Here is a 23,308-nt window from a genome sequence, read left to right as displayed (position 1 = left end):
GGGATTATAGGCGTGAGCCACTGTGCCCAGCCTACTTTTTTTAAATAGAGTTTTAAGAAACAAAAACAAAAATCCTGTCCTGGGTCATATAGATGGTGGGAGGGAAGTAAGGCTTAGCAAAGCCTGTGTGTCTGTATTACGCTTCCTCTGCAAACACTTACGGTCATCATCTGTGTGCAGCTTGGCCTTCAACTTCTCCATTTTCCTCTCATCTCGTAACAGTGTCCTGTCTTTTTTGAGTGTGCCCGTTCCTTCCTCTTTCTTTTCATCAATAGTTTCTTGGATTAAGGAGTATTCTTCATAATTTGTTATTCCTAAAAATTGGAAACTAGGTTACAATTATAAATAATTAAATTACTGTCAACCTCTTCCAGCCTAAGGCCTGTGATATTCCAAGGAGCTCCTGGGGGCAAAGAACCAGAAACAGCCTTACTAACGTGAGGGTAGGGAGGTGGCCACATCAAACTAAATGAGGGAGCTTCAGCTAGTTAAGTCATATTCACACTGTGGGGGGAAAACAGGTAACAAACTTGAACACTTTTTTTTTAAAAACAAATTTTTAAAAATCAGACTCTGATTTCCTCTTTCTTCCAAAATGTCTTTGGAGACCTTCCTACATTTTCACAGGGTTGTAGTCACTATGATAATACAGAATCGCCAGTGCTAAGTAATTGCTTTCATAAAGGTTTCCTAAAAATGCAGTAGTGAAATCGTACCCAAAGAAGTCACACTTACAGTAAAACTTATGTCACATTTAATTCTCTCACCTATAATAATTTTGGGGAAACACTGCCACAGAGGACGTCATGCAGAAGAAGGCAAGACAGTGTCAAACAAGAAGTGTCTGAAGGAACTGGGCTCCCTTTGCATGAAGAGAAAACTAAGATAGGCAAGTCTATTTTCTTCAAATATTTGAAGGGCTTCATTAGAAAGGAGGCAGACTTGTTCTCTGGGGAGACTAATGGAAGCCACGAGAAGAAAAACTGTCTAATAATCATATGGACTGTCATCATAAGTACCCAAGGAGATAGTGAACATCTACAGGGCTTGTATAGAATAGAAGGCAGCAATGGGCAGAAGGCTGAACTACACATGACTTTCCATTTGAAAATCTCCTTGTTTTGGAGAGGGAAATGAAAGCCCTCCACTATGACTTAGTGAGAAGTCCAAATGTTTCATGTATTGGCAAGTTGGGAGAATGGACACACCCTCTGGGGATTGGACAGAACTCGGCATGTTAAGACATATTCAAAGTTGCCTAGAGATCAAATGCAGGTGGAAAAAAGAAGAGGCCTGTAATTTAAAACTAAACAAAAGATATAATGAAGGTTTATGAATGCTCACCTATTCTGCTACAAATAGTGACCAGGAGCTCCCCCACAGTCTTGGAATCATCCACCATCACCGTCTTCACAGATCCATCCAGCATCCGGATTTTCTGAGGTCTCTGTTTCTTTTTATATTCCAAAATATCCTAGAGCACAAACCACACACAAATTTCACACTGTGTGGGAAAATAAATAACAAACTTGGGACACTTTTCTTTAAAAAAAGAATTTTAAAAAAATCAGAATAGACTCTGATTTCCTCTTTCTTCTAAAACATCTTTGAAAACCTTTCAAAGTTTTCAGGGGATTGTTGCCACTATGATAAAACAGAATCTCCAGTGCTAAATAACTGCTTTCATAAAGATTTCTTAAAAATCTGATAGCAAAATTGTGCCCAAAGAAGTCATACTTATGCCTCACAATTACTGAAAACTATCCTCAGTGAAATGAAAGTAGAGTATGACCTCCTGAAAGGCTGGGAATGATCTGTTCTAAGAAGAATTAGCAGAGGGAGGTGACTACTTGCCTTTTCAAAAGACAGCAGTGTGTCGCCAATTATCTTTTAACATTGTCATAATCGACTTTTACTATCTCTATGTCTTTACTATCTGCATATAAAAATGTTTTTAATTTTTACTATAAACACATTTTTACCTTATATATGATAAACAATGAAAGACATAAATAGCATCCTCATCATTCTTCACAGCAGTGGCATAACACAGTAATAGTGGTTTTCAAAATAGTGTGCTGAAATACATTAATGACAAGACCAAACAGGGGTAAACATGTTCGGGGGATATTTTTAAGTAACTTGTTGACTACACTTCCTAAAACTAGAACTATGAACTTCCTAAAACTAAACTATTAATTTCTTATCCAAATTAATTGGCATCACCTATTTCACTCTGACTTTATGGACTACCCATCAATCTGATGGGTCCAGTTCATCCTACATACCAAAACCCGGTATCTTGGAGGTTAAGCTGACCAAAACGTTTAATATGTTTTTACTCATGACTTCTCCCTACTTCCATAACACAACCACTTTTGTTGTTGCTGTTACTACTACCGATCATTATTAAACTCACATCTCAAATTGAAGTTTCTTTTTCAGAAACAAAACACTAATATTCAGTCTCTAACTACCGTTAGGGTTACATTTCGTTTTCCCTCTCATCTGTTCTTACTTCCCATCACCAGGCATAGGAGTATCTCTTCCATACTTATAGCAAGATGCCGTATCTTATCTCACAATTACCAAATCCAACAACGCCACGTAGAAACTACTTAAAGTACTAACCTCGAACTGCTTCAATCCTTCTATGGAATCTCAAGAATTTGGATATCTGGTATTTTCTATCACCACCTGAACAGCCCTTAGAGAGTACAATGCATCGAACTATTAATAAGATGCCCTTGAATCAAAATAGCGTAACCGTGTTGGCGTCTATGGAAGGCCCAGGGACAAAGGGATGAAGAAACAGCACTGGGATCGGCAGCATACCCCATTCCGCAACATGTAGTAATCCAGTGTTCTGCCCGCTTCCAGCCAGATCCCTTTCCTGGGGTCTTCATCCGAAAGAAACAGTCCATAGTCAGAAGCTGAAATATAGATGGGAAGAAAAACAGTAGGCAAAGTGGTGATGAAGCCATCGCTGACTTCCAGGCGCTGAGCCTGCTGACTCAGCAAGGATGTGGGTGTTCTCCTTCACCAGACAGAAATGTTTCGTTTTGACAACACCAGCAGCCGCCGGGACTGCAGCAGATCTGGAGGAGTAAGAGTTGAGTTGCAGAAGCAACGCCCACAACTAAGGTCTGTGTTTCCTAAAACCGGTGGGCTGTAGTTGTGTCTAAAATGTAGAAAAATTTAGAAGCAGTCCAAATTTCCTTCTAACTGAATTTGAGCTTGTTCTCTATCCCTTTTGATAAAAACCAGACCAACATCTCATGGAGGATGACAGGACAGCAGTGAAGAAACTAAGGAAGTGACCACCTAGGCCCAAGGCCACTCAGGCAAAGGGGGACAAATGAAGCCTTTATGTCTCCAGTGACCCCTCCATCATCCCAACTGAGCAGTCTAAAAGAGGCACAGGAGTCCCTTGTGAGATAAGGCCTCTGACCCCGAACACCAACAAATTATGCAAAAGGTGCAAAATTAAATTTGGTGTTCTCTGCAGAAACCCCTGAATCTGACATAGGAAGTACGAAGGGGGCGGGGTGGCAGGAGAGGAGCAGTACCATTTCCTACCCCCAAAATTTCTTTCTTTCTTCTGAGACCCAGCTGAGGGTAAGAGCTCCTGCTGTTTCTTAGAAAAGCAACTTCAAAATCTTTAAAGGTTTATACCTTCACCAGCACTATATAGCAATCAAGCTCCCCACCCCCAACCAAAAAAAAAAAAAAATCTGACAGAACAACAACAGAAAAAGGGAACATAAAGGCACCAGAAATGACAGAAATGACTAGACAACCAAATAGTAGAGGAAAGTTAGGGATGTAGCAAACCTTATTTCTAAGTAATCTAGAAACACTACTAATAACATAAATAATGTTTTAATAGCCAGGGGGCGCAGTTGCTCACGCCTGTAATCCTAGCAATTTGAGAGGCCAAGGCAGGTGGATCAGTTGGGCACAGGAGTTTGAGACAAGCCTGAGCAACACAGCGAGACCTCGTATCTATAAAAAATACAAAAATTAGCCAGGTGTGCTGGTGTGTGCACCTGCAGTCCCAGCTATTCAGGAGGCTGAGGCAAGAGGATCACCTGAGCCTGGAAGGTTGAGGCTGCAGTGAAGTGTGATGGGGCCACTGCACTCCAGCCTCAGTGACAGAGCGAGACCCTGTCTCAAAAAATAACCGTCCAGGCGCGGTGGCTCACACCTGTCATCTCAGCACTTTGGGAGGCCGAGGCAGGCAGATCACCAGAGATCAGGAGTTCAAGACCACCCTGGTTAACATGGTGAAACCCCGTCTCTACTAAAAATACAAAAAATTAGCTGGGTGTGGTGGCACACACCTGTAATCCCAGCTACTTGGGAGGCTAAGGCAGGAGAATTGCTTGCACCCGGAAGGTGGAGGTTGCAGTGAGCCGAGATCACACCATTGCCAGCCTGGGCAACAAGAGTGAGATTCCATCTAAAAAATCATCATCATCATCATCATCATCATCATCATCGTCATGTTTCAGATCAAAAAGAATTTTATGAAAAGCAGATCTTTTCAAGAAGAGATTTTTGTATTTATAATTACCCTTGTTGTGATGTTTGATTTTTATTCTTCCTTTTATTTTGAGTCAGGGTCTCGTTCCGTCACCCAGGCTGGAGTGCAGTGGCTGGATCACGGTTTGCTGCAGCCATAAACTCCTGGGTTGAAGCTACTTTCCTGCCTCGACTTCCCCAGTAGCTGAGACTACAGGCGCATACCGCAACACTCAGCTAATTTTTCAGACTTTAGTAGAGACAGGGTTTCACCCTGTTGCCTAGGCTGGTCTCTAACTCCTGGGCTCAAGCGATCTTCCCGCCTTGGCCTCCCAAAGTGCTTGGATTCCAGGTGTGAGCCACCATGCTTGGCCTATTCTTTCCATTTTTAAGATAAGTTTTATCCCACTTTCACACTAAAGACGTACTGATTTGGAAGGGATCCACTTTCTCAACTGCCTGTCAAATAAATACTAAATAAAGAAAGACACATAGAGAGAAGACAAAGGGAAGGGGAAAATAAAATGGTACAAGTGGCTTTTGTTTAAACTCAGATTAATGGGGATGAGTGATTTAGCCAAACTTCAAACAAAACATATATCACAAATGTCTTTTTTTAAAAGTTTGAGATAAAATGTATAAAGTCCCTGTAAAAAAAAAAAAACTTGAAATATAAGACCTGCCCTGGTTTCAATGGCAGTGGAAAGCGTTCAGCATGGGAAATAGGGTTTAGGACACATATCGCCAATATTGTTAGGGCAGCTTCACTTGCACTTTCTTGGGACGAGATGATACATGAGAACGTGATCTATAAACTGCAGAGCATAATCCTCATGTATGGGAGGGTCAAGTTGCTGGGCACAATGACAGTGATGACTCAGCGGTGGGCATGGTCATTGTCATCACAAGTCTCACAGAGGAAGCACGTAGTGTCTGATCTAAGAAGACATTTCATTTGAAACATAGGCACTAATAGGCTTGTGTACCACTTGGAGCCTCTGTCTCTTTAGCCAAAAAGTGAAAAACATGCAAATACATTTTAAGAAGCCAGTAAATAACCCATGACCTACCTTGCCCAGTTTGTGCCTCAGGTACCCGTTCCCGAATGACTCGACACGCATCATACACAGCTGTAGATGGTTCAAACTGCATGGTCTTCACCACGTTGCAGTGGCGGACACAAATCTTTAAGGACAGGGCCACCATTTTCCTAGATGATGCGGACAGTCTCACTTAGAATGTCTGGAAAACACAAAGAGACAAACCCAGATGTTCACGTTAATAGTTTGTCTTGGGGAAAAAAACAAAAAAAAAAGTGCTGGACTTAAAAATCAATTTTAAACAGGGAAAGAGAATAAAACAGCAAATACAGAGAACACTTTAGGTCCAAAACACATTTTAAAAATCAATTTTGAAAAATTTAAACGAGGACAACTACAAAATATCGGCTAACAGCAGAACCCCTGAGGGTGACAAGTAGACCCCTGAGGAGGAGGGAGCTCCAGATGGTCACCACACCTCCCTCTGAGTAGTTCCCCTCCTTGGGGTTTCCGAGAAAAGGTCCTGGGAGTGGAATTTCCAGAGTTAATGTCCTCGAGGCAAGAGGCAGAGAGCCTTGGGCACCTATGACCGAGTCCTAAAGACAGCCTCAGTTCCCTGGGTCCTCTCAGCTCCTGGGGACAGAGAAGAATCAGGGAAGCCCTCTCAGGTGCTCCTCTGGGCATAAGAGCTCCACCACCCCCCTACCAAAAGACTTGGCTTCTGGGCCCAGCTCCCTCACTAAGAGCCTGTGTCAATCTGAGAAAGTCACTTTGGCCACTCTGCCTCAATTTCTTCACAAATAAAGTGGCTATAATGATATCGGCCCACAGTGCATAAAATAGAATCCCAAGGAAAGATCAATGTGAGGCCAGAGAGGCCAATCTTAAACCCAAAGGGTACCAAGAAGCTTCATGTGATTGGGGTCTCAAAGTGAATAAATGCAACTCAATTCTGATTTTGTTTAGACAAACTATGGAGATATTTTGTTTCTTGTCCGGCTCAATAGCTTTAGAAAATACACAGGTGGCTGGGTGCAGTGGCTCACGCCTGTAATCCCAGCACTTTGGGAGGCTGAAGGGGGCGGATCACTTGAACTCAGGAGTTCAAGACAGCCTGCCCAACATGGTGAAACCCTGTCTCTATTAAAAACATAAAAATTAGCCTGGCATGGTGGCATACACCTGTAATCCCAGCTACTTGGGAGGCTGAGACAGGAGAATTGCTTGAACCTGGGAGAGCTGAGATCATGCCACTGCACTCCAGTCTGGACAACAGAGTGAGACTCTGTCTCAAAAAAAAAAAAAAAAAAAGAAAGAAAGAAAGGGAAAGGGAAAGGGAAGGAAAGGAAAGGAAAGACACAGGTTTAGGCTAAGTTTGAATTCGTTCATAAAAGCCTTCTTTTAAAAATGTAAGTTCAACAACTTAGTGCTTTTTCTTTGAGTCGGTGGCTCATGGTGTATTTCCAGTGTCTGCTCTATTTCATGGCCAAAAACTGACCTGTCCCCTACTCACTTAACCCAAGCTGGTCTCTATCAAATATACTCCTTGGGCACAAGACAGACAGAAAGAAACCTGTATCACAAATGCTTTTTTCTTTGTGCCTGAAGAACCAACTCAGACATAACTAGCTGAGTGTCATCCCAGCAAGCAAAACAAGGCCCTTTATAGCTAGTAGCTAAAAGAATCTTAGAGCAGCTCGGATAACATCAATCCACAGGTATTTCAAGCTCACTCTCTTTCTTGTGTTTCATTAGAGAACCTGCAGGTAGTCAACCTGGACTCTAGCTTCTTCCCACGGAAGAAGGGAGGTGCCAGGAGGCAATGAGATGGCCACAAGGCAGAGGGGACAGCAGGCTGCCCAGGCCCAGGCAGCGCTGCAGATGCCTCCAGGGTCTCAGCTTCTTGGCATGCTTGATTGCTGGTGTCCTAACAACAGGTGGCTGGGTCACTTGGATACAGGAGATGTTTTTCAACAGATGCTCTGGTGAACGCGGGCATGGTTTACACGGTCTCACAAAGCAACCTTTCAGGCCATCCAACTGCAATGTCATTCTGACCCCTGCTTGCATTCTGAATGAATTTTGCCATGAAAATTGTAAAAATATTCCTTAGTTGAGAAATGTCAGGATATACTTCTCAATAAACAACAGCAGTGTTCACTGGGAATCCGCCTAAAACTGAATTAATTAACTAAAGCCTGGGCAGTGGCTGGATTGCCGACACAGCAGAGGGGTTCCAAATATCTGGCAATTCCCACCTGCAATATTGACGATTTTTAAAGCCATATGTAAAAGTTCCCCGCTCCCCCCTTTATGGGCCAAGTTAACCCAGCAACTCCCCGATTGGGGGAAATAAATTTAAACTCTAGAGATAAATGGACTAATTTGCTGTGATGTAGATCATTCCATGGCTGGTCTGTCCCCTGGGGCTGGCGACAATTGCTAAAATCTGTGACTGGTGGTAAGAGTCAGTGAGGAAAGCCACAAAGCTCCACGCTGTCATGGATGCTGTTTATGGGATGCAACAGAGAGGATGGGATGGTTAATATCATCTGTTCCCTGGGAAAAGGAAATGTTTTAAGTGTTGCTGTGTGAAGGCTGCCCTCCCCAGGCTAAAAACTGAGCTTTCTGAAAGGTAAATGAATGGTCCCCCTAACTATGCAGAGAGAGATTCCATCAAAGCCGAGAGGGAGCCGTGACATGGACCTTAGAGCCAAATGTAACAGCAGGACCTAATACTGGGAGCTCAGAAGGAAGCAGAAGACACATAGAGGAGCAAGGTGAAAGCGGCAAAAGGGGCAGCAGAATCGAAAGAGGGAGCCCTGCAGGGCATGGCAAGCCGCCTGGGGCTGCAGGGTCCACAAGGTGCACAGGGGAGAGGCTCAGACAGCTGGGAAGCAGACAGGAAGGAGAGAAGTAGAAACAGGAGGACATGAAGGAAAACCCATGTCCAAAACAACTGGAAAAAGAAAGGCTGCTGGGGACAAAGATTTGGAGGTGAGTTTCTTTGAGAGGTATTCAGTGGAGAGGTAGAGTTGAACACAAAGATGGAGAGAGAACTGGGTGGGAGGGGCTAGAAAGACCACCTAGGGAGTGAGGGCGAGCAAGGCGAAACCTAATGACTCAGCCCTGGGAACATTCTGAATTGGCAGAGAAGACACTGGCAAAGGAGGCACAGGGGTAGGTGAGGGAAGAGAACAGACAGAGGGTGGAACCCAGGAGAAAGCATATCAAACAGAAGCGAGAGGTCAGCTGTGCTCACTGCTGGTCACAGGTCAGCTAAGATGCAACTGAGACATTGCAATTGAATCTGGCAAATTGGAGGGCTTTAGGGGGATGGGGGTCGGGGGATGGTGCGGGGGAGAGCCTGGAGTAGCAGGTTCAGGAGAGAGATGGTAGACAGGGGTGGCCCAGCAGGTATGGACTTGTCTCCTGAGCAGGTATGCTAGGAGGGGGCAGAGGAACAGGCAGTAGCTCAGATTTATGCTTTTAAGACTTTATAATCCAAAAGTGCACATCACATGGTTGCTGTAAACTCCATAGGGAAGTTATCTACATAGACATGGTTTCCACCTTATTATGGTCCTAGAGACAGTCCCAGGACAGCTAAGTGCCCTTCCTCACCATACATAATCTCTCTTCTGCACCAGGTGCACATGGCTGCCCCGGGTCTATTGCGGAGGTGGTGAGTGGCTAAGTCTGGGTTCATAGAAACGACCCTGGGTGCGGAGTCTGAGGTGCAGGCTCAATTCCAGGCCTCCTGATGCCTTTGACCTCTGGACCTGTCACTTCCCCTCTGCTGCCTTCAGAGAGCAGGAGGTGACCTGCTGCCACAGAAGGAGCTTCTTGATACTCAATGCTTGGCCAGCTATTCCCGTTGGATCCTCAGTCTCCTCATCCTTACATCTCAAGAGGGGGCAGGGCATGCAATGGAGGGTAGTTCAGGGTAGGTGTTCAACAGACAAGAAATACTACATTCACTATAAGACTTGTGGCCTCAACTTTTTTTTTTTTTTTTAATCACCCAAAAACAACTATTGCAAAAAAGCATCACAGGAACACAATATACCAAAAAAAAAAAAAAAAGAAAGAAAGAAAAAGAAAAAAAATCCTGAAAACTAAACTAGTCATTCTTATAGAACACCACATATGGGTGTAAGACTAAAATCCCCAGCATCGCCTTCTCACTTCTGGCTCCCTGTTTTATTAAGATTTAGTTTTTCGAAGCTCGAGATAAGGCCAACAACTGACTTCCCAGGAATGTCTCTAAAAGACCAATACTTTGTAATCTACAACATTATATTTAAAGACAAGGTATTTTAATTATTCTCATGCAAGATAGTCACTGACATAGGAAAACCTAGATGAGCTCTGAAACCAAAGTATATGGGATTTATTCAGCATCCCACAAGAACCACAGCAATGAGCTGTTTCTAGCACCACTCACAACAAAATGAGACACTGGCAAAACGGACACTTGCTGGAATCAAGTACCATGACTTACCCTATAGCAAAAAGAAAGTAGGATTAAGGCCGGGTGTGGAGGCTCACGCCTGTAATCCCAGCACTTTGGGAGGCCAAGTCGGGCAGATCACCTGAGGTCAGGAGTTTGAGACCAGCCTGGCCAACATGGCAAAACCCCGTCTCTACAAAAAATACAAAAATTAGCTGGGCGTGGTGGTGGGCACCTGTAATTCCAGCTACTCGGGAGGCTGAGGCAGGAGAATCACTTGAATTCAGGAGGAGAAGGCTGCAATGAGCCGAGATCGTACCACTGCACCCCAGCCTGGGTGACAGAGCAAGGCTCTGTCTCAAAAAAACAGAAAACAAAGAAAAACAACAACAAAAAGAAAGTAGGATTAGAACATATAGCAACCAAGAAATGTAGACTAAAGATGACTGTGTGTTTTCCACACTTGTGAGAAATTTAACTGTACATCCACTAAAGCCCTGCGAAAATGAGGCAGCTCAGACCACACACCTCAACAAAGATTTATGCTCCTTGTCCACTGTGATGTTTTCAGGGCAGCACAGCCTGCAACTGGTCCTGGCCTCTACTTTTCAGTACCCAAACCCCTCTCCAGGCTGTTCATCGTGCAGACTCTGAGGCTAGGACAGCTGATCAGGTTTCCTTTTCTAGTTTCGCTGCATGAAAGTTCAGAGCCAAATCTCTACAATTTCTTGCAGAGTTGTTATAGTCTAATCCCTTTTTCTATTTTATCTTATTGTTTGTTTTTCCTTTCCCCCAATTTGAATGACTACTATCTTATTGGATCTTAAGTTTTTTTTTTTTCCCTCAAAGACTAGGTATAAATTCATAAAACCTGCACTGTGTTTCTTTTCATCATCTTGTCTCACTCTGACCATTTCTGCCCTCATTGTATGTGTGAAGGTTGCATGACCCAACACAAAACCCTTCTGTGGTTTCCTCTGTGGAAATGGAGCTGGTGAAACCCAGACACTGTCCTTTTAAAATACACTTTTCTGTCCCAGGGAGCTGTAAACAGCCCAGGATGATGGCAGCAGCGCAGGTTGCTCAGGATCACCCTGGTTCACCCAGGGACAAACAAGCTCAGCTCCAGCAGAGGCCTCCTTCTCTTCAAAATAAATGCCTGTCATTGGTCAAGATGAGCAGCCTCCCCTTGGATCTCTACCTATAAGGGAGGACCACGAGGTGCCCCGACCCCACCTGCCTTACCAGCTGCGTGACCTGAGCTGGTCACTTAACTGCCATCTGCCTCAGTCTCCTACAAAATGGGAGATAGTAACAGATCTACCTATAAGATTGCTAGAGAATTAAATGAGTCAAAGGCACAGAGAAAAGGCTAGGTAAGGGCTTATTGTTACTATTGTTATTATTATTATTTTGAGATGGAGTTTCGCTCGTTGCCCAGGCTAGAACGCAGTGGCGCAGTCTCGGGTCACTGCAACCTCTGCCTCCTGAGTTCAAGAGATTCTCCTGCCTCAGCCTCCCGAGTAGCTGGGACTACAGGCGGGTGCTACCATGCCCAGTTAATTTTGTATTTTTAGTAGAGTCAGAGTTTCTCCACCTTGGCCAGGCTGGTCTCAAACTCCCAACTTCAGGTGATCCATCTGCCTTGGCCTCACAAAGTGCTGGGATTACAGGTGTGAGCCACCGCACCCGGCCTGGGCTTGTTATTATTATTAATAACATTAGTCATGGGAGCTGCAGAAACAATGGAAGCAGCATACTTGAGTCGGCCACCATCTGAACTACAAACATCATTTTATTGCTTATTTTGTATCTGTTATGTACTAGATAACCTAACAGGCATTAGGGGGCAAAGACAGGCACAATTCCTGTCTACATGGAGCTCACCTTCTAGTTAGCCCTTTATTCACTTAAATAAATAGAGTTCCTGTGGGCCAGGTGCAGTGGCTCATGCCTGGAATCCTAGTACTTTGGGAGGCCTAGGTGGGCAGATTATCTGAGGTCAGGAGTTTGAGACCAGCCTAGCCAACATGGTGAAATCCCATCTCTACTAAAAATACAAAAATTAGCCGAGCTAGTTAGCGTGTGCCTGTAGTCCCAGCTACCCAGGAGGCTGAGGCAGGAGAACCACTGGTACTCGAGAGGCGGAGGCTGCCGTGAGCCAAGATCGCACCACTGCACTCCAGCCTGGGTGACAGAACAAGATTCCGTCTCAAAAAAATAAATAAAAATTAAAAATAAATAAATATAGCTCCTGTGTTTATTTTTATGGCAGTCATACAACATGCTTTTCCTAGACACAGAACTTTCTGAGCATGAGCTGTGAGGCTGAGTGTGTGTGTCAAGCAGCTAACTCCTATAGCCCCTGGGCTGTTTCTCCTGGAGGTCACTTAGGTTCCCCCAACCCAAGAGTTCAAGAGGGAAAAGTCCTCTTGAAAAGCCCTGTGGGGCAAGGCTGGCATTACTATCAGCTTCCACCCTGGGGCTTGCTCATGAGCTCTGCCTAGGGGCAACTTAGGGGAGACACAATGGGGGCTCTGCACACTCCTGTGTAAAGCAGGGGTTTGTGCCCACCTGGCAAGACCAGAGGGTCAGGCCACCATACCTCAATGGGGCCTTGGAGGTCTATAAGAGTAAAAGCTGGCCACCATTCCCCTCTTCTGCCTCCAGCCACTGGCTCTCCACCGTGACCTCTTGGGAAGGCCTCTGTGCCCAATTTTGGATGGCTGTACTTGCTTCAATTCATCTGTGGCTACACCTCAATCTCCTGGGAATGATTCAGCTCTCCCAAAGAAACGCCAAGGAAAGAGCTTCCCCTTCTCCACTCCCTACCTCTCTTCTACAAGGGAGGAAGAGAAGTAGCTTCTCTGCAGGTAAGAACCCACCGTGGACTGGGTCACAGCCACCCACAAGTGCTGCAAATGCCAAAGCCAGGGTCTTGCCCTCCATCTCGCTCTGCAGGACAGTCTGGGCTCAGGTACCCTGGGGCTTGCCTTGAACATTCGGACTCCAGGCACTGAGCAGGTCAGGCATAGACAGGTGCCTATGTGTCCCCATCTAGGAAGGTAAGTCAAGTCATGCCTTCACTGGGAGGCAGCTATCTTTAATTTAAGGAGGGACCAGGAGGCAAGGAAGCAGGGCAACCCATTTGATCTCATCGTCAGTCCAGCTTTACCAAGGAGCCACATCTTCTGAAAGTTACCAAGGCCCTCCCTATTACTTTTGTCAACCCACTGGGCCCTGGATATCTCTTCCCAGCTGGTAGGAACCCAGAGGGCAGGGCCTGAGTGGAAAGGCTCCCCTAGCCTCGGTATCTACACTTGAGAGAGCCCCATGCTATAGTAAGCTCAGGGAAAGCAGCAATGAACACAGCTCATGTGACTTTGCCATGTGGCTAACAGCCACTTAGAATAGGACCAGGACAGCTAAGCTCCTGTCTGTAGCCAGAGTGGGGAGACCAGAAAACTAGCGAGAACATTTATGTAAGAATCCCTGAGTTCTCCCTTATGGAGGCAAGAGAGGCCAGGAGTACTGTTTGAACACTTCAACTAGAAATAACCATTGTTAAAAGGTCAAGTGGTAAATGAACAAAGGAGAAATCATTAACCACCCACACAAGTGTGAACTTAGCAGCAGTCCATGCAGGTCAGTAAAAATTCCAGCCACGTTGTTGGCTCCCAGGGCTGCTTTGCAAACCCCATGTATCCCTAAGTAAACTGCGGGGCCACCACAGTTCCCAATATAGCAGCAATAAGATATAGATAGATATAGATCTAGATACAGATCTAGATCTATAGCCTACTGTCAGGAATACATTTGCCATTAGAAGTCCATCTCCCCTGCTGGCTTCAGAGGGCAATAACGCATCAATAGAGTCATCTTTGTATTTCAAGGCCTAGCACAGTGTCCACCATACAGTAGGTGCTCAATAAAAATCTGTGGACTTAATACATACTCCATGGAAAGATTTAACCGGATTTTCCCCTAAATTAGTCATTAGGAATTACCCACAGTAATATCACAACTAAAGGATGAACAGAGGGCCAACATCCAGCAGACCAAGCTATGTCTCAACAACAGCCCGCTCTAGGAAGCACAGATGCTGAACTTCAAGGCTGACAAGATGAAGCTCTCCATCTGGGCAAATGAACAACTCAAAAAAAGAACCAATGCCACATCAGTCAGAAATAACTGGAAGCTCCATGAGAGCAAGGACTATGTGTATTGCTCACAATGAAGTGCCTGACACAGAGAAGGTTCAATACATACTTATTTGATGCATGAATGGGGTGGGGAGAAGTCAGCATTTCTACCCTCCACTAAGAACCAAAGAGAGTGCCCACAACATGGAATACAAGAACGATGAGAAAAGACCTTTGATACTGTTTTCCATTTTCAGGTGAAGAAACTAAAACCTTGAAGTCAAGAGACCTTCCCAAAATTCACATTGCCAGAAAAGCACAACCAACCTTCTCACACTGCCACAATGAACAGAGAGGGTATGCACACGGTTGATTAGCGCCCTCCCAGGATCCCTCCAACTTACCCTCCCGCTGCCAGGCAGTTCTTGGCACTGGCACCTGGAATTCCATCATTAAGTATACTGTTGGTCATAAAGATTTGTCCCCAGTTAAACTTCGCAATAAAAACGGATATGTGCATTTGCTGCCTATCACTGTCATAGAAATGGTAAGTTTCAGAACCCTCCAGGCAACTTAGCTGAGCTCTGCCCTTTATTAAAGATGATGCCTAATTAAGAGGAAATTCTGCTGAGGAAGGGGTAGTATGCTACAGAACACACTAGAACTCTGGCACAGTGGAGAAAGGGCGGTGAGCAGGGGAGTACGAAAAAAGGACCGGCTGAAAGAGAGGGGAGCCGACGCCTATGTTCTCACAGCTTTATGATTTTGCCTAGAGCCGATCTTTAATGCACACATAGCATTTTGAAACGTATGGAAAATCAGCTTCAAGCTGCTTAGCCCAAATATTAAGGCCACCACCCAGCCTCATCTAACCCGCTTCCTATCTTCTATGCACATTATAAGAATCCTCCATACTAATGAAATAGATGATTTTTCAATCTCTGCAAAATTGCTTCAGTTATTTCAGCCTGTGTGTCTGAAATGTGACCACACTCCGCTCCAGGTCCTCGGTTACCCCTCAACCCAGCATCCAGTTTTGCTTCTATAAACTAGTCTTTAAACTCTGCCCCAACAAGTAAGGATCTGTCTGCTCCCCTCAACTCTCGGAGCACTCAGCTGTGACCCTGCTCCAACACCAGCCCTCCTGGCCTGAGTCACCAGTGAAACAAACAGGAAATGCTATCACCTGATGACCACTCAGCACTGAAGCGTTCCATGGTACATCCATGTATGTCTTGTCCCTGGATATGATCAATAGGCTAGAAAGTTAAAAAGATTTTGATTTTTTTTTTTGCACCCCTCCTTTCATAGATAAAAACAGAGGTTCTGGGAAGATACGTGAATTCCTGGCCTGTGTGTGGAAGATACTGTCGTTTTTTGTCGAACCGTAAGAAGGCTGTGTCAGCCCTCCAGCAATCTCACTATTCCCCTGTGGTTGCCAAGACAGCTGAATAAATCATTCATACATTTCAGTCCTCTTGGAGTCTACCTTTCAGTCCTGCTATTTTCCTCCTCTTGTTACAAGCTTCAGAAAGAAGGTGGCTCTAAACTGAACTCTGACTTTGAATTCTTTTATACATTAACTTATTCAAATGATTGAAAGTAGATTGTTTACAAAAATGGATACAATAGAAATGTAAAAGGTCAGGTTCAAGAAAAAAAATAGAAGAAAAATAAAAGTGAAGGTCAAGACCAGTTGAACTATGAATTATTTACCATTTTTCTAGATAACAGGGAATAACTCATCCCATTACTTGTTTTTGTTGACCCTTGGTGGCGAGCCTATACAATCTCAGGAAGGCATATTCTGTAGGCTCCTGCTGAGGCTGAGCAACACAGGCTCTGTCATTAAGGCACACACCACTGTGATGGATACAGATACACTTGACTTTTACTGGGGGTCGGGGGGAAAGCTTGGTTCTACAGTGATCGGGGAGGTCATTCAGGGTTTTCTTCCAGACTGACCCTGGAAGAATGAGTGACAAGAACTGTATGCAAGTTCCTTCTCAACTGACTCTCTTCATGCTGGGCTTAATTTGAGAGTGAGAAAGTGTGGCCCCCATTGAGGAACATCTGCTAAAAGCAGCATGGATCTGGGTTGCCGCGTGACCATGCAAACCTACATTATCATGCTTGCTTTCACCCCAAAAATGGAAGAATCTTGCACTTCCTAGCTCCATTTCCTTCCCCTGCAAGGACCAGCGAGGAAAAGGCTGAAACCCCACACCACACATTACTCAAAAAGGCAACAGCACATTTTTGGACTTGGGCGAAATTTTCTTCAATCTTGAAGAAAAAAGGAAAGAAATTAAAAACCTATTCTTGCCATTTGTCTATGTTAACCTATTAACCATAAATTAGAAGGACCTAAAAATCTGGCATATATTTGGAGAACTGAAACAAACCAAGAAACCTGACTAAACTTTCCATTTGTATAGACTCAAAGTCCATCCATATATCATCGCATTACCAATCCAGGAGTCACAGAACGAACTGGATTCTCCAAAGGCTCCTCATTTTCTACCACCACTCATTCCAAGGTTACCCCCATCTTATACCTAAAACTTGCAATGTTTCAGTTAAACTATATATACATACATATATATATCTATCTATCTTACAGTATCCGTGATCTTAGACTTAGAATTCATTAAGTCTAGTTCTCTACAGGTTATGTAAATCCTTGCTGTAATTTTCCCATCCTTCTGCATGTAAGAATTAAAACAAATAAATACATATATTTAAAAAAAATTTTTAAGTACATAGTAGCAGCTAACATATGTAAGTGATTACGTGCCAGGCACTGATGCTAAGCCCGTTTTATGTTAAGGCACTGAATCCTCAACATAACCCCATGCTAAGGGGTTTAGACTTCATCCAAGCAGGACAACAAAAACAGAGCAGTTATGTGAACTTGACCAAGGCCATGGATCTGAGGGTTCTGCCTCCTAATGTGTGCTGTTTAAAACAGAAGGGAACATGGAGAAGTCGATACAGTGCTTATGCCAGGAATGCAGTAAAATGGGGAAAAAAAAATTTTATTGATAATATTGTTTTTATTAATAATTGAACTTTCACTTGTTGCATTATTATATGTCACACACTGAACTAAGCACTTTACCTAATTATTATGGAAAATCATTAGGTGAGGGAGATCCTATTTACCCTAAATTAGGCTTAATAGAGATTATGTCTTGTAAGGAACAGGCAAACACAAGAGGAAAGGTAACCCAGGTCTGCCTGAATCTAGACTTCCATGTCTGGCCCCACCCCACTCAAAGATAAATACCACTAACATTTGGACACATTTCCTTTCAATGAATATGCATACTTTATGTGGTTGAGATGATATGCTCTATATAATTCTATATCCTAAGTTTTCCCCATTCTAATTACATAATATTCTCCCACAGTATCGCAAACTCTTTACAAACACTGTTTTTAATAAATACATAATATTGTGGCCGGGCACGGTGGCTCAAGCCTGTAATCCCAGCACTTTGGGAGGTCGAGACGGGCGGATCATGAGGTCAGGAGATCGATACCATCCTGGCTAACCCGATGAAACCCCGTCTCTACTAAAAAATACAAAAAACTAGCCGGGTGAGGTGGTGGGCACCTGTAGTCCCAGCTACTCCAGAGGCTGAGGCAGGAGAATGGCGTAAACCCGGGAGGCGGAGCTTGCAGTGAGCTGAGATCCGACCACTGCACTCCAGCCTGGGTGACAGAGCGAGACTCCGTCTCAAATAAATACATACATACATACATACATACATAATATTGTAAATAAGGTCCCATAATTTAATAGCTGTATCTTTTTGTGTATATCAGCTATTTGCAAGTTTTCACTATTACAAATAAGGATGCAGTAAGGAATTTTTTGTTTGAAACCTCTTCTGTTTTTTATTTCAGATTATTTTCTTAAGCTAAATTTCTTCCTTCTGTTAAAGGAATCATCAGCATTTTTACAAAGCAACCCAGAAGATAACAAAACAACAAGAAATAATGAAATCTGAATGTACAGGTATCAGCTGTTTGATTTATGGGTTAGCTAAATGAATATGCATTAACAACTGGGAAGGCCAATAATCAATCCAGGTTTTATAGTTCAATCTACCCCACAGAACCATCCTGCCATCCAGGGCTCAAGCTGCAATGGACCACACCAACAGACAGAATTGACAGAGGAATGAATGGGAGAAAAAACATCTGGCATAGGCAATAAACCAGATTTACAGAAAAGAAGCAGAGAAAAGATAAATGTTTAACAAAAATTTTAAAATATATTGCAAACAGTGGAAATGACAGAGAGAAGGAGCAGGATTGGACTAGACTTTACTACAGAAAGCCGTGTGGATGCGCATAGTGAGCAGCCATGTGCTGCTGTCTGTAAGCCCAAGTTTTTAGAACTGCCTACCAGACCGAACCCCAATTACAAAAAGGATATTAACTAAATTGAAGTAGGCTGATGAAGTATCATTTTCCTATAGTTAATAAAATACAGACAGATCAAAAGTCTTACCAATTTCATCGGTGAGTTATGAATAAGATTTGTATTTTCAAATAGCAAAAAAACAAATCAAACTGCAGCCTGGACACATACATATTACTTCATCAAAAGCACAAGGAAGAAACAAACACGTCCCCATGGGAGATGACATGAAACGATGAATTCTCAACAGCACAGTTGAGGACAGTGTTTTAAAGGATTGTTTTAAGATACTGTCACATTTGCTGTACCTCCACAACCTGGACTTATTCTTGAAAAACAATTCCAAAAATAAATATAAAACTTAAGATAAAGCTGGAAAAATATCAGAAGAAATGCACAAACCAATCAAAGAGAAACAGGGATAAACAGTAAGAATCTCTAAAGAAATGGTAGGACGAAAGAACCCCCTGAATTGGCAAGGGGCCTCATCAATGGGAATTTGTGCTACAATCTTGTGTCATCTGTCAGCACCAGTCTATAAAACTGATATTCATCTTGTCCTCCAACAGTGCACCTAGCTTAATGCTATGGGCTGAATTGTGTTTCTTCCAAAATTCATATGTTAAGGTCCTAACCCCCAGGACTTCTGACTGCGACGTTATTTGAAGATGGCACCTTTACAGAGGCAATCAGGTTAAAATGAGGTCATTAGAGCAGGTCATAATCCAAATTGACCGTTGTCCTTATAAGAAGGAGAAATTTGGACACAAACACATAGGAAGGATGATGTAAAGAGGACAGGAAAAGATGGCCATCTACAAGCCACAAGAGAGGCCTGGAACACATCCCTCCCTCACAGCCTTCAGATGGAACACCATGACCTTGAACTTCTAGCCTCCAGAACTGTGAGACAATCAGTTTCTGTTATTTAAGCCACCTGATTAGTGGTATTTTGTTAGGGGACAGCCCTGGCAAACTAATCTATTTAGCCAGGCTAAATATGGCCCAATTAGGATATTAATAAGTACAATAAGCCTAAATATAGTTCTTTTAACACAAAATGGCAAGTAGTACAGTTAAATGTAAGTGGTAATCAGTAAAATAATTATAAACGTGTGTGAATATGTAAATATAGGCATAGCTGGGCCTCATACCTATAATCGCATTGACTCAAAGGCTTAGGTGGAAGGAGTGCTTGAGTCCAGGAGTTCAAGAGCAGCCTGGGCAACATAGCAAGACTGTCTCTATGAGCTATGATCATATCACTGCACTGCAGCCTGAGTAACAGAACAAGACAGCATCTCTAAAACAAATAAACAAATATAAGCAAAGATGCAGGTGCTGGTGTAGGCAATGACATATGCACATGCATATGTATATATTGTGCCCAAGGTCACAAAGCTAGCAAATGATAGGAACAGGACTCTAACCTGGGTATATCTGCCTCCAGGGCCCATGTCTTGCTATAATACCACCATACTGTACCACCTAACAAAACTACATGGCAATTTGAAAATTATCTGTAAGAATAGGATATGATTGATGCTACATAGAATTTAGGGTGCTTCCAGCCAAGTAGGAAAGAGACTATGTTAGCATTTTGTTAGAGTGGCAGAATTATACTTTGTTTCCTGTTTGTTTTATTTTGGCTTTTGTTATACTGGAATTAAAATAAATAAATTCAACTGCAACACAAGCCCACTTTCGGTTACTCTAATACAGATGAAACCAAATAGTGTTTTTCCTTGTCAGATTGCTCCTCCATCATATAAAAAGGGATGGGAAGCACCTCTGTGGAGTCTCCCTCCACATTCAGTACAACCACCTCAAATTGCAGACATAAATATCTAGGGCACAGTATTTTGTGGATATAGAGGGTAAGGTTCAGATTCTGGGCCTAGGGGAAGGATACAGGTCAATCTACATCCATTTATCAATAACTTATTATGCACAGGACACTGTACAGATTACTTCAGGAGAATAAACAAGATGGAATAAGGCTGGTCTTGCATTCACGTGGCTTAAACTCTCACAGCAACTCTCACAGAGAGTTGGCAGGTGCCATGTAGTAGACCAGCTGCTGCCTGTAGAGAGAGGAGCTCTGCCTTGCCCTCCGAGAGTTTCCACAGGCCTTGGGGAGGAAAGCAGCAAGCAGTACAGGGTGACAAGTCTGGAATAAGAGCCAGGTCACGCTGATCACTAAAATCCTTCCAACATGTAGTGAATCTAGGATGAAGTCACACCTCTAGGGGTTCAGGTCATTAGGAGTCCTTGAGATTCCTGAAGGACTTTGAGATTATTCTAGGGCCTTCTCGACCTTCCCAGGCAAGACCTAAGCAGGTGAGATTTAGTCAGAACAGAAATGGCCTCCAGCACAAGCAAGAGCTGCTCAACCTTAATGCCACCCCTCACAGGGGCACTAGCCCCCAGAACGAGACTATATCCTCCGTTAACTACTTGTTTATTATCATTGACTGCCTAAAAGCAGTGGCAGGGGCTGTCTACAAAGCTGCAACAGTAAGTTTGTATGTAAGATCAGGGGAGAGCACACATAACTTCTAACCAGTGCCCACAGAGACTTCGGAGCCACTCTCTTACTGGTGGTCCAATGGCTGCACCTACTGTGATCCTTGTGGGCTCTCACGTCACCACAGCTCCCGATGAAACTGAGGTTGACAGATTTTATCATCATCTATAGACAGGAGACTATTAAAAAATACCTCACTATGAAACTATCAAGGTTGGGCATGGTGGCTCATGCCCATAATCCCAGCACTTTTGGAGGCTGAGGCAGGAGGATGGCTTGAGCCCAGGAGTTCAACAGCCTGGGAAACATTGGGAGACCTCGTCTATACCAAAAAACAAAAGAAAAAGAGAGAAAGAAGAGGGAGGGAGGGAAAGACAGACGGAGGGAGGGAGGGAGGGAGGGAGGGAGGAAGGGAGGGAGGAAGGAAGGAAGGAAGGAAGGAAGGAAGGAAGGAAGGAAGGAAGGAAGGAAGGAAGGAAGGAAGGAATGAATCAAACCTGAAAAAATAATGGATGAGTGATTATTTGTGCTAGAGAAGAGAAGGCATCTTAAGAATCCACTGAGCAAGCTTCCTCTGTTACGGTTGGCATGTGTCTTCTCCAAAATTCATGTTGAAACTTAATCCCCAATACAACAGTATTAAGAGGTGGGGCCTTTAGGAAGTGATTTGGCTCTGACAAGGCTGAAGTCAGGACAAGGAGAGGAGGCAGAAAGGAGGAGAGAGAGACTGCAACCTGGGAGGTATGAGAGGCTATGGAACTCATAGGAAGCTGCAAGCCAACAGAGTCTATTTTGCTTTTGGGGATCCTTCGATTATATATCCATATTCCCCCAGTTGTTACTATTCTGCGTGAGAAAAGGCTAGCTGAGTATTCCAATGCCTTAGAAAAAAAATGACTTATTCAAATGAAAAACTCTTTTGCGTTTTCTTCTTTTCTATTTACCTTTTGAAAGACATCTAGAAATTTACTGGGGGGAAGACGTCTTTTCATTCCCCCCTACACTCCTCCCTCTCTCTTTAGTGATGAATCTCTTGGTGAATTCGTCTGAATGTCAAAAAGAAAAAGACATCTTCTCAGAAAAATATAAATATTTATAGACAGCATTACTCCATCACCCCTGAAATGTTAAACAGGGCTGTTCCTCCATTCTTTTCTTTATTGATTTAGTTATGTGGTACATAATCAGAAAGCAAAAAAAAAAAAAAAAAAACACAGGGTAATGGTGGAACTCAAATCACAAGGTCATGCATCAAATAAACGCAGACCAAAAAACATTCATTAAATCTTGTTGTGATATACCTCCAGAGAGCAGTAACAGAAATAAAAAATCAATGTCAAAACAAACCCAGCCTCGGACCGCTAGAGAATGGCAGCTCAGAGACCTTCCTCTGTGATGAGATCCCCATGTCTGTGGCACTCCTCCTCCTCTGAGGTATGTGCTCTTAGGGCTAAGTCCCACCAGTCTGACCGCAGGGCCAGTGGGAATAGAGTGGGATGTATTTAAAAGCAAAAATCTCAGGGAGTCAAGTCCTCATTCAGCACCAAAAATGTCTGAGTGGCCCTCCTCAACTTTCTCACCGGGTTTTAGCCTAGACAACGTTTAAGGAAGGTAAGTACCTGAGAGGTCATCTAGTCTAAAACCCAAGTTGGTTTTCTGGATCTCTCTTCTGATATCTAAACTCTGGCTTTACCTAAATGACCTGTCCTCTTTCCAAGTGATAGCCAAACTAGTAATAAGCAAAAATGATGATTAGTTGGTGCCATATTTCCACAGTTTTTCCAATAGTTGCAAAACGGCTAACTTCTGACAGCAGACATGATTTTACAGCATTACAAATGATCATTTCGGCAGCTCTTGTTATATATGCTATACAACTGACAATAACCCCACCAAATAAACAAAAAAAATAATTTCCTGACTTTAAAGACACAGAAGAGATTCTCTAGATTAAGAACAATGGGAAGAGGATGTTAAAATGATCTATGGCGCCCTCAATTACCTTTAAAATGTTCATGTATTTTCTAAGGGATTTTTACAAAGCTTCAATGTATTAGGACTCAGTTTTAACTGCTGACTGAGGTTTATCCTAATTATTTTTAAATATTTTAATATTTGCCTTTTGTTGGGTCCCAAAGACAAAATGAACTCAAAAACACATATTTCAAAAGATTAGCAGAAAATATGGAA

General features: G+C 43.3%; 2 protein-coding genes across 2 annotated transcripts in view; one reads left to right on the top strand and one right to left on the bottom strand.

The window, feature by feature from the left end:
- The window catches only part of TLN2 (talin 2), a 454,454-nt gene that overhangs the window by 189,301 nt on the left and 241,845 nt on the right, over positions 1-23,308 (bottom strand). Inside the window, exons 3-6 of the mRNA XM_025390086.1 lie at positions 5,595-5,766; positions 2,836-2,933; positions 1,345-1,474; positions 162-314 (exon numbers count right to left, since the gene is read on the bottom strand). Coding sequence (XP_025245871.1) covers positions 162-314; positions 1,345-1,474; positions 2,836-2,933; positions 5,595-5,730 — 517 coding nt within the window. The 5' untranslated portion in view covers positions 5,731-5,766. The remainder of the gene's footprint in view (positions 1-161; positions 315-1,344; positions 1,475-2,835; positions 2,934-5,594; positions 5,767-23,308) is intronic.
- Positions 7,514-15,860, top strand: LOC112627619. Its single transcript, XM_025390087.1, has 3 exons — positions 7,514-8,561; positions 12,688-12,890; positions 14,417-15,860. Exons 1-3 carry the CDS (start codon positions 8,497-8,499, stop codon positions 14,530-14,532), a joined length of 384 nt encoding a protein of 127 aa, XP_025245872.1. The 5' UTR covers positions 7,514-8,496; the 3' UTR covers positions 14,533-15,860.

The sequence above is a fragment of the Theropithecus gelada genome, chromosome 7a (genome assembly GCF_003255815.1).
Source record: "Theropithecus gelada isolate Dixy chromosome 7a, Tgel_1.0, whole genome shotgun sequence".
NCBI classification, from domain to species: domain Eukaryota; kingdom Metazoa; phylum Chordata; class Mammalia; order Primates; family Cercopithecidae; genus Theropithecus; species Theropithecus gelada.
Note: the sequence above shows the minus strand (reverse complement) of the source record. Positions and strands in the feature narration are given on the sequence as shown.